The sequence below is a fragment of the Piliocolobus tephrosceles genome, chromosome 11, assembly GCF_002776525.5.
Source record: "Piliocolobus tephrosceles isolate RC106 chromosome 11, ASM277652v3, whole genome shotgun sequence".
In the NCBI taxonomy this organism is placed as follows: Eukaryota; Metazoa; Chordata; class Mammalia; order Primates; family Cercopithecidae; genus Piliocolobus; species Piliocolobus tephrosceles.
Window position 1 is genome coordinate 45,919,892 of NC_045444.1, and position 16,855 is coordinate 45,936,746.

Here is a 16,855-nt window from a genome sequence, read left to right on the forward strand (position 1 = left end):
TTTGATTGACACCAATCAAGTGAAAAGTGACAGGGAGTCACTGAAAGTGACAGGGAGAATGGAACCAAGTTGGAAAACATTCTTAAGGATATTATCCAGGAGAACTTCCCCAACTTAGCAAGGCAGACCAACATTCAAATTCAGGAAATACAGAGAACACCACAAAGATAATCCTCCAGAAGAGCATCCCCAAGACACATAATCATTAGATTCACCAAGGTTGAAATGAAGGAAAAAATATTAAGGGCAACCAGGAGAGAAAGGTTGGGTTACCACAAAGGGAAACCCATTAGACTAACAGTAGATCTCTCTGCAGAAACCCTACAAGCCAGAAGAGAGTGGGGACCAATATTCAACATTCTTAAAGAAAAGAATTTTCAACCCAGAATTTCATATCCAACCAAACTGAGCTTCATAAGCGAAGGGGAAATAAAATCCTTTACAGACAAGCAAATGCTGAGAGATTTTGTCACCACCAGGACTGCCTTACAAGAGCTCCTGAAGGAAGTACTAAATATGGAAAGAAAAAACCGGTATCAGCCACTGTGAAAACATACCAAACTGTAAAGACCGTCGAAACTATAAAGAAAATGCATCAGCTAACAGGCAAAATAACCAGCTAAAATCATAATGGCAGAATCAGATTCACACATCACAACCTTAACCTTAAATGTAAATGGGCTAAATGCCCCAATTAAAAGACACAGACTGGCAAATTGGATAAACAGTCAGGATCCATTGGTGTGTATTCAGGAGACGCATGTCACGTACAAAGACACACATGGGCTCAAAATAAAGGGTTGGAGGAAGATTTACCAAACAAATGGAAAGCAAAAAAAAAGCAGGAGTTGGTTTAAAACAGATTTTAAACCAACAAAGATCAAAAAAGACAAAGAAGGGCATTACATAATGGTAAAGGGATCAACACAACAAGAAGAGCCAACTATCCTAAATATATATGCACCCAATACAGCAGCACCCAGATTCATAAAGCAAGTCTTTAGAGACCTACAAAGAAACTTAGACTCCCACACAATAATAGTGGGAGATTTTAACACCCCACTGTCAATATTAGACAAATCAATGAGACTGAAAATTAACAAGGATATTCAGGACTTGAACTCAGCTCTGGACCAAGCAGACATAACAGATATCTACAGGACTCTCCACCCAAAATCAACAGAATATACACTCTTCTCAGGACCAAATCACAGTTATTCTAAAATTGACCACATAATTGGAAGTAAAACACTCCTCACCAAATGCAAAAGAACTGAAATCATAACACACAGTCTCTCATACCATAGTGCAATCAAACTAGAACTGAGGATTAAGAAACTCACTCAAAATCACACAACTACATGGAAACTGAACAACATGCTCCTGGGTAAATAATGAAATGAAGACAGAAATAAAGAAGTTATTTGAAACCAATGAGAACAAAGACATAATGTACTAGAATCTCTGAGACACAGCTAAAGCAGTGTTTAGAGAGAAATTTATAGAACTAAATATCCACAGGAGAAAGTGGGAAAGATCTAACATCGACACCCTAACATCACAATTAAAAGAACTAGAGAAACAGGAGCAAACAAATTCCAAAGCTAGTAGAAGATACCAAATAACTAAGATTAGAGCAGAACTGAAGGAGATAGAGACACAAAAATCCTTTTAAAAAAATCAGTGAATCCAGGAGCTGGTTTTTTGAAAAGATTAACAAAATAGATATACCACTAGCCAAACTAATAAAGAAGAAAAGAGAGAAGAATCAAACAGACACGATGACACGATAAAAAAATGATAAATGGGACATCACCACTGATCCCACAGAAATACAAAGTACCGTCAGCGAATACTATAAATACCTCTATGCAAATAAACTAGAAAATCTAGAAGAAATGGATAAATTCCTGGACACATACACCGTCCTAAGACTAACCCAGGAAGAAGCTGAATACCTGAATCAACTAATGACAAGTTCTGAAATTGAGATAGTAATTAATAGCCTACCAACCAAAGAAATGCCCATGACCAGATATATTCACAGCCAAATTCTACCAGAGGTACAAATAGGAGCTGTTACCATTCCTTTTGAAGCTATTCCAAACAATAGAAAAAGAGGGAATCCTCTCTAACTCATTTTATGAGGCCAGTATCATCCTAATACAAAAGCCTGGCAGAGACACAACAAAAAAAGAAAATTTCAGGCCAATACCCCCGATGAACATTGATGTGAAAATCCTCAAGAAAATACTGGCAAACTAAATCCAGCAGCACATCAAAAAGCTTATCCACCACGATCAAGTTGGCTTCATCCCTGTGATGCAAGGCTGGTTCAACATATGCAAATCAATAAACATAATCCATCACATAAACAGAACCAAAGACAAAAATCACATGATTATCTCAATAGATGCAGAAAAGGCCCTTGACAAAATTCAACACCCCTTCATGCAAAAAACTCTCAATCAACTAGATGTTGATGGAACATATCTGAAAATAATAAGAGCTATTCATGACAAACCAAAAGCCAATATCATACTGAATGGGCAAAAGCTGGAAGTATTCTCTTTGAAAACCGCCACAAGACAAGAATGCCCTCTTTCACCACCCCTATTCAACATGGTATTCGAAGTTCTGGTCAGGGCAATCAGGCAAGAAAAAGAAATAAAGCGTATTCAAATAGAAAGAGAGGAAATCAAATTGTCTCTGTTTGCAGATGACAAGATTGTATATTTAGAAAACTCCATCATCTCAGCCCAAAATCTCCTTAAGCTGATAAACAACTTCAGCAAAGTCTCAGGATACAAAATCAATGTGCAAAAATCACAAGCATTCCTATACAACACTAACAGACAGAGAGCCAAATCATGCGTGAACTCCCATTTGTAATTGCTACAAAGAGAATAAAATACCCAGGAATCCAACTTACAAGGGATGCGAAGGACCTTTTCAAGAACTACAAAACACTGCTCAAGGAATAAGAGAGGACAAAAACAAATGGAAACACATTCCATGCTAGTGGATAGGAAGAATCAATATCGTGAATATAGCCATACTGCTCAAAGTAATTTATAGATTCAATGCTATCCCCATCAAGCTACCATTGATTTTCTTCACAGATTTAGAAAAAACTACTTTAAATTTCATATGGAATCAAAAAGGAGCCCGTATAGCCAAGACAATCTTAAGCAAAAGAACAAAGCTGGAGGCATCATGCCACCTGACTTCAAACTATACTACAAAGCTACAGTAACCAAAACAGCATGGTACTGGTACCAAAACAGATATACAGACCAATGGAACAGAACAGAGACCTCAGAAATAATGCCACACATCTACAACCATCTGATCTTTGAAAAATCAAGCAATGGGGAAAGGATTCTCTACTTAATAAGTGGTGTTGGAAAAACTGGGTAGCCGTATGCAAAAAAACTGAAATTGGACACCTTCCTTACACCTTATACAAAAATTAACTCAAGATGGATTAAAGACGTAAACATAAGACCTAAAACCATAAAAACCCTAGAAGAAAATCTAGGTAATACCATTCAGGATATAGGCATGGGCAAAGACTTCATGACTAAAACACTAAAAGCAATAAAAGTCAAAATTGACAAATGGGATCCAATTAAACTAAAGAGCTTCTGCACAACAAAATAAGCTATCATCAGAATGAACAGGAAACCTACGGAATGGGAGAAAATTTCTGCAATCTATCCATCAAATACCATGTTGAATAGGGGTGGTGAAAGAGTGCATTCTTGTCTTGTGGCGGTTTTCAAAGAGAATACTTTCTGCAATCTATCCATCTGACGAATTTGTAGATTCTAATATCCAGAATCTACAAATAACTTAAACAAATTTACAAAAAACAAAAAACAAACAACAACAAAAAAATCCCATCAAAAAGTGGGCAAAGGATATGAACAGACACTTCTCAAAAGAAGACATTTATGTGGCCAAGAAACATGGAAAAAAGCTCATCATCACTGGTCATTAGAGAAATGCAAAGCAAAACCACAATGAGATACCATCTCACGCCAGTTAGAATGGCAATCATTAAAAAGTCAGGAAACAACAGATGCTGCAGAGGATGTGGAGAAATAGAAATGCTTTTACACTGTTGGTAGGAGTGTAAATTAGTTCAATCATTGTGGAAGACAGTGTGGCTATTCCTCAAGGATCTAGAACCAGAAATACCATTTGACTTAGCAATCCCATTACTGGGTATATACCCAAAGGATTATAAATCATTCTACTATAAAGACACATGCACACGTATGTTTATTGTGGCACTGTTCAAGATAGCAAACGCTTGGAAACAACCCAAATGTCCATCAGTGATAGACTGGATAAAGAAAATGTGGCACATATACACCATGGAATACTGTACAGCCATAAAAAAGGATGAGTTCGTGTCCTTTGCAGGGACATGGATGAAGCTCAAATCATCATACTCAGCAAACTAACACAAGAACAGAAAACCAAACAGCATGTTCTCACTCATAAGTGGGAGTTGAACAATGAGAACACATGGGCACAGGGAGGGGAACATCACACACCAGCGCCTGTCGGGAGGTGGGAGGCTAGTGGGAGGGATAGCACTAGGAGAAATACCTAATGTAGATGACGGGTTGAAGGGTGCAGCAAACCACCACGGCAAGTGTATAACTATGCAACAAACCTGTACATTCTGCACATGTATCTCAGAACTTAAAGTATAATAATGATAATAAAATAGAAAAAAACAATACTTCCCAATACTTTAAGATTTGTCTGATGAGAATGGTAGTGATATTAACAAATGTGATTTTTTTGATATTGTATCATGAAATCTGTAAGGTCTGCATAACTCACTGAATCAATATTTCACAAAGAATAAAGCATCATATTACAAAATCATACACTGGTTTAAAAAAGCCATTCAAAATGAAAAGAGACCAATGGCTTTTCAGGTTAACAACATGAAACATTCACTGATGTTTCAGATTCCTCGTTGAAACTACTTTCACCTGTTATCTAGTTTTACCTGTTATCTACTATCACCTGTTATCTAGTTTGAAGGTAATATCGAAGAAGAATGTCCACAGGCATTGAAAAAAGCTATTACATGCTTCTTCTTTTTCCAACTACACGTTTATATGAGGTTTGATTTTCTTCATGGAATTCAATTTTTGAAAAAGGCAAAAGATTAAATGCAGAAGCAGATAGAGAATCCAGTTGTCTTCCATTAAACCAGATGTTTAAAGAGATTTCCAAATATATAAAACAGTGCTGCTCCATTTTAGAGCAGAAGGCCTGTTAATTTTTGTTTTGTTTCAGAAAATACAGTTAGTTTTCATAAAAACATATTACAGTAATATGCAGTGGGTGTCTTATTATAATTATTAAATAAATCAATAGATGATTATTTTAAGACATTTCCATTTTACTTTCTAGTATGATGATTATGGGTATATATAACCCACATAAACTAAAGCTCTTGGGACTCTTAATTTTTAAGAGTCTAAGGGAGTCCTGAGATCTAAAAGTCTAAGGACTACTAGATTAAAATAACTAGAGATAAATTAGTAAGTGGTAATGAGAGGAAGAAAAAATTAACATTTGTTTTGAATGTCTGTTTTGTTCTGAGTTCATTCGGTTCTCACAATTACTCTAGGAGGTCAATATTATTATTCCCATTTATAAGTGATGAGACTGAGCTCAAAGAGAGTAATTGTTTATCCAAAGTTAGGATTGTAACCCAGGTCTGAAAAATTCTATGCTCTTTCCTTTTACCTCTAATTGCCTTCCTACTAAGAACATTTTATTCTAAAATTATAAGGTTTAGTTTGATCAGAAGACTGATTTTTTAATCTTGACATGTATATGTATGTATGTGTGTATGAGGGGATACTACCTAGACAGAGAAACTGAGAGAGTTAGGATTATAATGGAAATGGAAAACCTATAATTTTGCCACAAAAAATAACTTGCTATTTATAACCTTAATGGTAAATCTTGCCAATAATAATAATCTTCAGAAAATAGGATATATTGAACCTTTTAAGGGATCAAATATAGAATTCTCCTTCAGGTCTCCACTTTTTGCCCCCCCCCATACAGTGCTCTGGTCTCCCCCTAATCACACCCTGTTGTTGTTAATAGCACTTTCTATTTATTGAGAATGTGTCATGGTCAGGCCTAATGCCAAATGCTTTCATTCGTTAACTCATTCAATTCTTTTTTTTTTTTTTTTGGAGATGCAGTCTTACCCTGTCACTCAGACTGGAGTACTGTGGCGCAGTCTCGGCTCACTGCAACCTCTGCCTCCTGAATTTAAGCGATTCTCCTGCCTCAGCCTCCTGAGTAGCTGGGATTACAGGCGCGTGCTCCCATGCCCGGCTAATATTTTTGTATTTTTAGTAGAAAAAGGGTTTTACCATGTTGTCCAGGAAGATCTCAAACTCCTGACTTGTGATTCACCCACCTCGGCCTCCCAAAGCGCTGGGATTGCAGGCGTGAGCCATCACGCCGGGCCAACTCATTCAATTCTTAAAACCACTCTTTGTGATTGGCATTGTTATTCTAGACTTCCAGCGAAAACACTGAAGACTTGAGAAATGAAATGATTCACCCAAGGTCACATTATTTGTGAATGTATGAATCAAGACTGAATCCAGGGCTGACTCCAAAGCCCTTGTGCTTAATCACTGTGCAATAACATGTACCTGCTTCCCCAAAGGATTTCAGCTACTTGAGAACCGGGACCAGGTCTTTTTCTTCCAAAAATACTCATGCCTAGCACATTGTTTGGTACATAGTTGGAACTCAGTAAATTTTTGTTGAACAAATTAATGAATAATAAATGCATGAATAAAGTACAGTCAGAGGTAAATAAAGAGCCAAACTGCTTTTATTTACTTGAAGCCTGATTAAGGACAGGGTCTCATTGTTAGTTCAAGATGCTGGGCTGCCAGTTTAGCTGAGCCATCTAACCTTGTTAATTTTAGTTATTTTCTCTGGTAACATTCCACACTCATTGGTTCCCATGATTATTATTGTACTGCATGTTGCTACATCGTACCTGATCTGGGACATGAGGAATGATTTTAAATATACACTCTGGGGCAGAGGTGGCACTTTGTAATTCTAGATGGAATTGCCCTACTAAACTCTGTATGGAAGCTTATTGTAGGGGCAAGACACACAGTATACCAAAGAACTAAATACAAATTGTATTCAGGAATAATATTCTCTGATTTTAAAAATGGGGCCAAAACCATTAGCAATACTTTTATGTTAGATAGTTAAGAGGTTGTTAGCACCAAGCTTATTTCCCTTTACAAGTGAATCAAGCAATGAATAACAATAATCATACCTTACTTTTTATTATACAGTATTTTTGAGGGTATAAGTCTTTACAACTCTTTATAGAAATCTATGTATTCAGTGTTGCAGGAACTGCTCGTAGATGCCACCTTGTATCCATCTTTCTTTCTTCCCTAATAACAGAATGCTGATTTTGAAGGAGCAGCTAGCAATGTGCTTCCTTTATAGTTAATTGTGGTCATGTAACTAAGTGCCAGCCAATGAGATGCAAGTCTAAGGTGTTGAGTAAAATTTCTGGCAAAAACTTCTTAAGTTGGGGAAATAAAATTTAACAACCATTTATAATTTAAAAAAAAAAAAAAAAAACGTACCAAGCAAGGAATAGAAGATAATTTCCTTGATCTGATGAAAGAAAATGAAAAACCACTAGCTAACAACATACCTAATGGTGAAACACTGATCCTTTCTCCCTAAGACCATGAACATGACTAGATTGTCCTCTCCTACTACATCTATTTAAAAGGGTACTGGAGACCCAAGTTGGTGCATTAAGGTAAGAAATAAGAAAGAAGAAGCATAGATATTGGAGGAAAAGGAAGTTGTTATTCTTAGATGACATGATCATATACACGGAAAATTCTAAGGAATCTATAAAAATCACACTAGAACTAATGAGAAAATTCATGAAGTTTGCAGGATACAAAGTGAATATGCAAAATCAATTGCATTTCTACATGTTATCCACAAAGAATTAGAAAATAAATAATTTTAGATGTCCCTAGAAATAAATAAAACAAAACGTGTGCAAGATATCTACCCTGAAAATGACAAAACATTGCTCTGAGAAATTAAACAAGGTCTGAATAAATGAAGATATATGTCATATAAAATGATTGGAAAATTCGATGTGTGTAAGATGTTCAATATCCCCACAAATAGATCTATAGTTTCAATGTTGTCTCAATAAAAATCTCAGCATATTTTTTGAAGAAATTGACAATATGATTCTAAAATTTATATGGAAATGCAAAGGATCTAGGATAAACAAAATGAAAATACAAAGTTGGAGGACTTATGTTCCTGATTTCAAGAGTTTCTATAAAGCTACAATAAGGGAGATAGTGAGGCATTAGTGGTTACATGGGTATATGCAATGGATCAATGAAACAGAATAGTGTCCAGAATTAGCCTCACACATATATGGTCAATTGCTTGTCCACAAAGACATTAAGATAACTCAATGTGGAAAAGAAAATCTTGTGTAACAAATAATGCTTGAACAACTAGATATCTCTATGGAAACAAAAGATGAACCTAGACCTTTTTTCTCATTCCAAATACAAAAGCTATTCGAGATCAGAAGCCTAAATGTAAGCACGTTAACCATAAAGTTTCTAGAAGAAAATACAGCAGAAGTCTTTGTGACCTTTACAGTAAGCAAAAATTTCTTAAGACATAAAATACAGTAACCATAAAATTAAAAATTAATAAGCTGAACTTCATCAAAATTACAAACTTTTGCTTGACCAAAGGTATTGCCAGAAAAATTAAAATATAAGCCATACACTGGGAGAGAATATTTTTGACAAAAATATACATTTTTTTGGCAAAATGTATTTGACAAAAACTTGTATCCAGCATATAAAAAGTACTCTTACCACACAATATTGGAAAGACAGTCTAATCTTAAACAAATGGGCAAAAGATTTGAAAAGAAACTTCACGAAATAAGAAATAAAAATGGCAAATAAACACAGGAAAAGATGTTCAACATCATCATTAAGGAGATGCAAATCAAAGCTACAATGAGATGCTACCCCACACCTATTAGAATGGCTAAAATTTAAAAAACTGACAACACCAAGTGTCAGTAAGGATGTGGAATATCTGGAACCCTGTCACACTACTGAAGGAAATGGAAAATGGTACGTTCACTTTGGAAAACAATTTGGTAGTTTCTTTAAAAATTATAAGTATCATACAGTTCAGCAACTCCAGTTTAGGTGTCTGTTATAGAGAAATAAAAGCATACATCTATACAAAGACTTCTACGCAAGTGTTCATAGCAGCCTTTTCATAATATTCCCCCCAAATAGAAACAACCTAAATGTCCACCAATGAAAGAATGAGTAAACAAAATGTAGTAAATATATACAATGGATTATTAATTAAAACAAAAAGAAGCAAACTCCTGATACATACAAAATCATAGGTAAATCTTGAAAACATTATGTTGAACCAAAGAAGCCAAAAACATAGGGCATATACTACATTATATATTCATACAAAATTCAGGAATAGGCAAAACCAATATAAATTATAGAAATAGAAAGTGGTTCCCTCTGAAGTGGTAGAACTAACTGTAATGTGAAATTTCTGAGGTGATGGACATATTCTACATCATGTTTTGGATATTGACTGCAATGGTATATTTAACTATCAAAACACATCAAACTGAACCTTTTTGATCTGTGCATTTTAGGCATGTCAACTAATCATTAAAAGGAGTTGTGAGAGAGTGGGCAGACAGTGCCCTTATTGCCCCTATTTTCCTCCTTTCCTTCTGACTGAAATGAAGAAGTAATGATCAGTGCCCTGGCAGCATTCTTGGACCATGAAGATGAAATCCAGGTGTCAATAATGGTGAAGCAGAGAGCAGAAAAAGTCCTAGATTCCTCATGTTTACGGATCTGCCATATCACTGCTGAATGGCCTTTCTCTGTATTTCACGCAAAAGAGAAAAGAAAATATTGGCCAGGCGTGGTGGCTCACGCATGTAATCCCAGCACTTTGGGACGCCGAGCGGGGCAGATCGCTTGAGGTCAGGAGTTTGAGACCAGCCTGGCCAACATAGCAAAACTCAGTCACTACTAAAAATACAAAAATTAGCCAGGCATGGTGGCGGGTGGTTGTAATCTCAGCTACTCGGGAGGCTGACACAGGAGAATCGCTTGAACCCAAGGAGGCAGAGGTTTCAGTGAGCCAAGATCATGCCACTGCACTCCAGCCTGGGTGACAGAGTGAAACTCCATTTCAAAACAAAACAAAACACAAAAAACAAAAATACTCCTTTTTTGTGCCACTGTCTCAGATACTGGCAACCAAACACAATTTCTAAGTGTTACAATCACTGATAAATTTCTTTTACGGTTAAATTATTTTTGATTATGTTAGATTGTAGTTGGGAACTACATTGAGATGTTTTTTAAATGGTATAATAAAAGCTGTTTATCTTTTATAGAGATTGATGCCTTTGGTGTATAAAAGTACTGTAAGTTAATAAACATTTGGAAATTATTTCATATATGCTAGATATATAGCAGTAATGGGCTTGCTTTTGGGACAAATCAAATCTCTGTACAGATCATGGATTAGTCATGTGGCCTTGGGCAAATAGCTAATCTCTCGGAGCCTCTTACTTCCTCTGAGTATAGGGCTGATGTTATTAAGCTAGCTTTAACCTGCTATTTAACCTGCTGTTATTATGAAGACAGAATGAGGTCATGTATGTAAAACTTTCAGCACAAGGTCTGGCACAGAGCATATGGTAGCTCTTTTTCAATAGGAGACTATTTGATTCTGAACATGTCATTCACTGCACAGGTAAGCCATCACAAAGCAATTTGTCCTCCACCATCACCTGCATAATGTGTGGTTTTTAATAGCTTATTATAGCATATTAGAATGGGGTCATTGCCTATGGAGTCATTTACTACTGAATTTAATAGCAGTGAAGGCTGCAAGCCTTCTCCAAGCAATAAGAGAAACCAATATTTCCCAAAGTATGTCAGAAAAAGTTGCAAAAATTATTATTTTGCCAGAAGTCATTGTCATGGAGAAAGACTCTGGGAAAGTGAAGGTTATTTTCAAATAACTTCAGAAAGTGGTGGCCATTGAGGCTAGAAAGTGTCTGAGAGACTGGGACTGGGCACCATCCAATGGAGCCTATGGTGAAAGCCTTGGTTCCCTTGCATGTATAACACACATTCGGGTTTGCCACATCCTGCCCTACACTGGGAGGCAAATGCAGAGGCCGCAAGGACCCACAGCTAGAACCATGTAGTTCAGATGACCTCACCTCACTCCAAGCAACCTAGGCCTCTGAGAGAACTGCTGAGATCCAACCAGACGAGGCAGAAATGCCAGGGAGTTAGCAAGCTCCTGGCAAGTGCAGCTCAGAGCAGGAGTATCTCCATAGAAAATCAGCGCACAAAGATGCCAAGAGAATCATTTACTTACCTGCAAGGGTTGGCAATTTCTTCTGGTGTTGTTTTCACAAAAGGGGATACAGGTTTTTCCACAAAAGATCCGAAGCCCAGTCTAAAGTTGCTGGTTAATTTAGACATCTCTTTGGAAAGCCGGGAGCCCAACTCCTTGATTGTGTTGAGGTCATCATCCATGGAGGCGGAGAGGTCCATGAGGTAATACAAATCCACCGGGTAGTCCTCAGTCTGGCGGACATGCACCTGCAGAGTCTGCGCACCACCTGCAAAGCCCAATAGGAAAAGCAAACCCAGAAAAACACACTGAGATTTATTTGCAACTAGCCACTTGCTGGGTCAGCTGGCTATTTCATCTCAATAAGAACTTACTGAAATACACAGGATTTCATTAACTGTATGGTTAAGATCCTAAATGAACCAACCCATGAAATTCTTTCAGCAGTGAGTTTAGAACTATTGGAGGATAAGTTAGGATATTTTATATCTCCTTGGGAGAACTAGCATCCATTTAGATAGAAGATAAGCTGAATTTTTTTGTGTGTCGTTTTAGAAAAGGGGAACCAAATAAAAGAGAGTTTAAATCTACATTACAATCCTTGAAGAAATGTGAGGTGAGCATTAACAGCATTTGAGTAATTTAAATGGTTACTATTAGAGATAGCTTCTTCAGTAACACAATTGGAGTGCCAGGAACCAATGTGAATAAAGAAATGTGTGAGCCTAGCAATTTTCGATTTCCTTAAGAATGGGAAATTCGAGTCATAATAATCAATGATATGTAATATGATACAAGACACATTAGTGGGGTAGCAGAATTACCATATATAATATTAGATCTATTTACATGAGCCAAATCCTAACATACCTGGTCTCAACTTAAGGATCAAGCTTTGAGGTGCAATCTGAACAATGTCAGAACTATTTTTCTGTCTGCCTACACTGAGAGGCTTATTTTTAAGTATTTCTACTTGGGAGACAGGGTTTTCGATGAAGTTTAATTGGCATCCTTTAGCTAAAAGATTTGCTGGGGTATCACACCTTTCACCAACTCCAGATGGATGGGTAAAATTCTAAAAAAGAAAAAGAAAAACAATAACCAGAAAAAGAAAACAAATCTGAATTTCTTTATAAGATACCAGCAATTTAAAGTTTTTCTGCACACTTTGCTAGTTAAGCATCTTACCATATTGTATGCCTACATGACTAACATTGATTATAGGTCTAAAGTTAAGTTATAGGTGAATAACCAGAGAATTCTCCCAGTAAAATTCTGAGTAAAACTGGAGTCTCCTTTTAATTATATTCACTTGGATTCATGTAACAATTTTGGGGGTGTGGGTAGGGGGGAGTGTGGGGGAGGTCTTAAGCTCACTTCTTTAAAGCTTCTTCCCAGGCCATGACCAGATCCTTGAAACAGTTGGGTTCATAGAGTTGACATCATTCCATGAATTTATCTGCTCAGGGTGACCTGTAGGTTTGATTCCACAATCAAATCTTTATCACTAGATTTGGGAATTGACTGTCCAAGTGCTCCAGTGTGTCAATCCCTAAATCTAGTGATAAAGAGAGATTCTGAGGATTCCTAAAGGGTAGGGGTGGCAACATCTCCCCCATCTAGCATTCTCTGCCAGTTGTATGCATTGGTCTGTTACCCTTATATTGCAGCATGACTTCACCAAAATTGACCTCTTGTGGACTTTAAACCCAGAGTCTTGAAGCGTTCTAGTTCAAGATTCTTTAGAACTTTCTCCAAGATTTGAAAGTGACGAAGAAAAGTGAAAAAGACAGGTTAAAAGTCTGCTTTTCTGTGTGGGACACAGGAGTTTCCCACAAGGATAGCAGAGGTACAGTGAGATGAAGTCTTTCCCAGCAGAGATGTGGTCGTTCAAATTCTGTAACACCCAAAACAGGGAGATGGAGCTAACAGATTAAATACCTGACTTACCTGATAGGCACGGCTGCTCTAGAGCGGGCATGACACTATGCAAAGGGGAACTTGTTGCCCATTGACTCTCATGCTTAGAGAAAACCAAACCAATGCTCACACTATTTTCCTTGCCTCTTAGAACTCCAAGCCACTCTTGCTGTTTTCGTCAGCTAGGAAAATTAGATTTCTTCTGAAATTGATTTTGAGAATACAATTTGTTATCTATCAGTAGACCTGTGCATGTCTGAAGCTCTAGGCCAGGCATGGCAGACTGTAACTTCCCGTGATGTCACTAAGGGAAACAGTGGCTGGCCAAGGCTTCAGAATCCTTCTCAATACAGTGTCATTGCTATCACCTGTAGTCATAGCCTTTGCCAAAAGATCAGAGGTGGTGTTAACCACATGACCTATTTTCTATCTGCCCTAAGCAGAAGCCTAATTTACTTTTTGCTCCAACTGCCTCAACTGGCATCCTCATAACTACTTCTAATATTAGAGTAGCCTCTTAGAATAATTTGGCTTTACAATTTGACAACAATTTGGCTACCAAGTATTATCCACAAGTAAAGTTATCAGCAGCAACTTAGGAAACTCTCTTAACTAAATGCTGAAAAATGCATTTAAATGAAAATTCTAGGCTGATTTGTTATTTTATCTCTCTGGCATGAAACTAATACTTCTTCAAGAAGTCAATACCCAAAAACATGTGAATTTTTCCCTCCTTGTATCTTCTCAATCCTGCTTTGATATAGGAACTCAAAAAAAAGGCATAATTCTCTTGGACTTTTGTTTGTGGTCGCGTCGGTCAAGGCCGTGGTAGGGGACTGAGCTGCATTTGCGCTCTCGTCTTCATGGATACGCACTGAACTCAGAGTTTGGGTTTCCACAGGTAGAACCCAGTTCTGAGTTTGGTGTTGAGGTTTGTTTCTCTTTGAGCATGCTACTCAGCTCTCGCTGAACTTGGTATTCGTAAGATTTGATTTATGTTTAGATTATCTTTACGAGATCTAGTGGGTAGAGACTTGTTTTAAAATGCAGAAAGCTAATGCCTGTCTTTCTCACCATGAAGCAGTCAGACATCACTCTCTAGTGTCTTAGGATGGCTTGGTAGATATTCCCCGATCATCTTCATACTGATTTCACATAGTTTTCAGTTTGACCAGATAAGGAGTGCCTATTTGGAACTTTGTCACTGGCGTGGTACAGAGTCACTGAGTTTATGAAAATGCCATTTTTAAAAGAACTGGATAATGTCTGACCAGTAATATTTGCCCCAAACTTAAAACACATCCCTTGGAACCTAGCAGTAGTTCAGAATGGATCCTAGTACCTAGATGGAATACAACTATACTATGAACATCAAATGTATGTTTAACTTTAGAAAATACATCTCCATGATCTCTGATTATCCAGACAGCCTCCATATTTTATATGCAACCAGTTAGAAATGGCTTTACAATAAGAGAAGGAGTGAGGTAAAATTAAAAATCCCAAGTTACATATTTTTCCGAATAATTTGACATCCACTCCTTCTACAAATTGTTTTTGAAAGTAATCACATGAATGCCATTTTGATCTACCAATGCTCACCTTCTCCTTTCCTGATTTGTTTTACTTACACAATTCCACAAAAAAGCAATTCACTATCAGAACTATCACTGAGGAAATTAACATGAGTGTAACTGCAGACAGGTTTTAAAAACATGTTGAGGTCATTTATTTTACCTCCTGAGCACACCAGGCACACTGAGGTCCAATGAGCAGGCAGTCTTCACAGGTTTCTGCACCTCCCAGGGCACAGCCACCTAGGTTTAGACCCAGCAAGACGCAGGGATTAAGTATACTTTCAGTCATTCCATTTATGAGACTGATGGCTCTTACATTACTTGAACAAAACAACATCAAAGTTTAGTTTAGTATCCAAGATCAGTCCTCGAAATGTTAGCAACTCACATAAAAGTTTGTATTTTACATCTATCACATGTAAAATATGTGTATGCGTATTAAAAAGTATGTATGTCTTATATGCCAAAATTATCATCCTCTTTTTTTCTTAAAATGTGAAAGTTCACAAATACAGGATTATCCTATTTATTGTTCCACCTTAATTTTTAAAAATTACTTGCACCCATTAAAAAATGCTTCTTTCCTAAACGAGGTATTTCTGTTTTTGAAATAAATCCTTTCTCTCGTTCAAGATTATTACTCTTAAGTGGAAGATCCTTATTACTCTTAAGTGAAAGATACTCTTAAGTGGAAGATTCCACTCTTAAGTGGAAAGTTTCAAAAATGGTTATCACAGTGGCACTAAGTTCCATTGGGCAGCAATGTTATTTAATTCTCCTCATTAAAATGCCTGTGCAACCTTTGTATTTATTTACCTTAAGCCTAGAGCATTCATTGTGGGAACTGCCCCGTGTTTGTCTGTAATTTGTTAAAGTGTTCACTCAGTGACAAAAGAGCAATGGAACAGATCAAATAAAACATGACTTCAGATCTAGTTTCTGAACCAAATGACAGGTTTGTCAAGCATACCGCAAAAGCAATATATCGGAGAACGTATGTCTTACCTTGTACGTGATCATTCCTTCCTAGAAATAGAAAGAACAGGCAAAGCAGTTCAATCCCCATTCGTTTCAGTTCTTGCTGTGCAGACCGATTAAAAAATGAATTACCTTTAGCGTTACAAGACCAAAGCTGAATATCATTAAAGTCTTTCTTTCTTGAAGTGTAACATTTTAAATACTACTTACACTGCTTTGAAAAGAAACTTGAGTTAGAAAGTTTTCATTAAGACTGAAATGAAAACAGAGGCTACCTGGACAGGTAAAGCAGAAAAGCTGTGTTTAAAAGCAACTTCAACATGATTTACTTCCTTGTTCTCCTTATAAGGAAGGCAGGTGTACAATCACCAAGAAGGTGGGGAAATTCATTCAGTGGAAATTCTGGTGTAAGTTCTGTGAGTCTCTCTGCATCCTAGAGAAAGTTATTATCTTTAGTGAAATATTGATCCATGAAATGTCAAAACAGCAATTGAAATACAGTCATTTCTAAAATAATTTTAACTTAATGTAAAGAATAAAGATATTAAATAAAGCATATAGCCTACATGTGAGGAAAGTAAAAAATGAGCTTAATGAAAATAACTGAAATTTTTGTATTTCATTGCTAAATTCCTTTTCAAAAAATTGAAATGAACCCTGAAAAAGAAAAATTATTATTTTACAGTAAATGGGAAGGCAGGCTAGGGAAAGCAAAGCACTGTTTCCTTATTTTTCAAATTAGACGGCATATATTTTTCCATAAGTATAAAATTCTTATTTTAAAATGATATTGGAAATAATCATAATATACAAAAATCAAAGGAGATCAAAATAAGAATGTGTCAAAA

At 36.6% G+C, this 16,855-nt stretch overlaps 1 protein-coding gene across 1 annotated transcript in view; it reads right to left on the reverse strand.

Moving 5' to 3' along the window:
* ITGB6 (integrin subunit beta 6) overlaps nt 1–16,049 on the reverse strand; it is an 84,126-nt gene extending 68,077 nt beyond the window's left edge. Inside the window, exons 1-4 of the mRNA XM_023217500.2 lie at nt 16,035–16,049; nt 15,190–15,269; nt 12,576–12,607; nt 11,554–11,800 (exon numbers count right to left, since the gene is read on the reverse strand). Coding sequence (XP_023073268.2) covers nt 11,554–11,800; nt 12,576–12,607; nt 15,190–15,269; nt 16,035–16,049 — 374 coding nt within the window. The remainder of the gene's footprint in view (nt 1–11,553; nt 11,801–12,575; nt 12,608–15,189; nt 15,270–16,034) is intronic.
* Nucleotides 16,050–16,855: the final 806 nt, after the last annotated feature.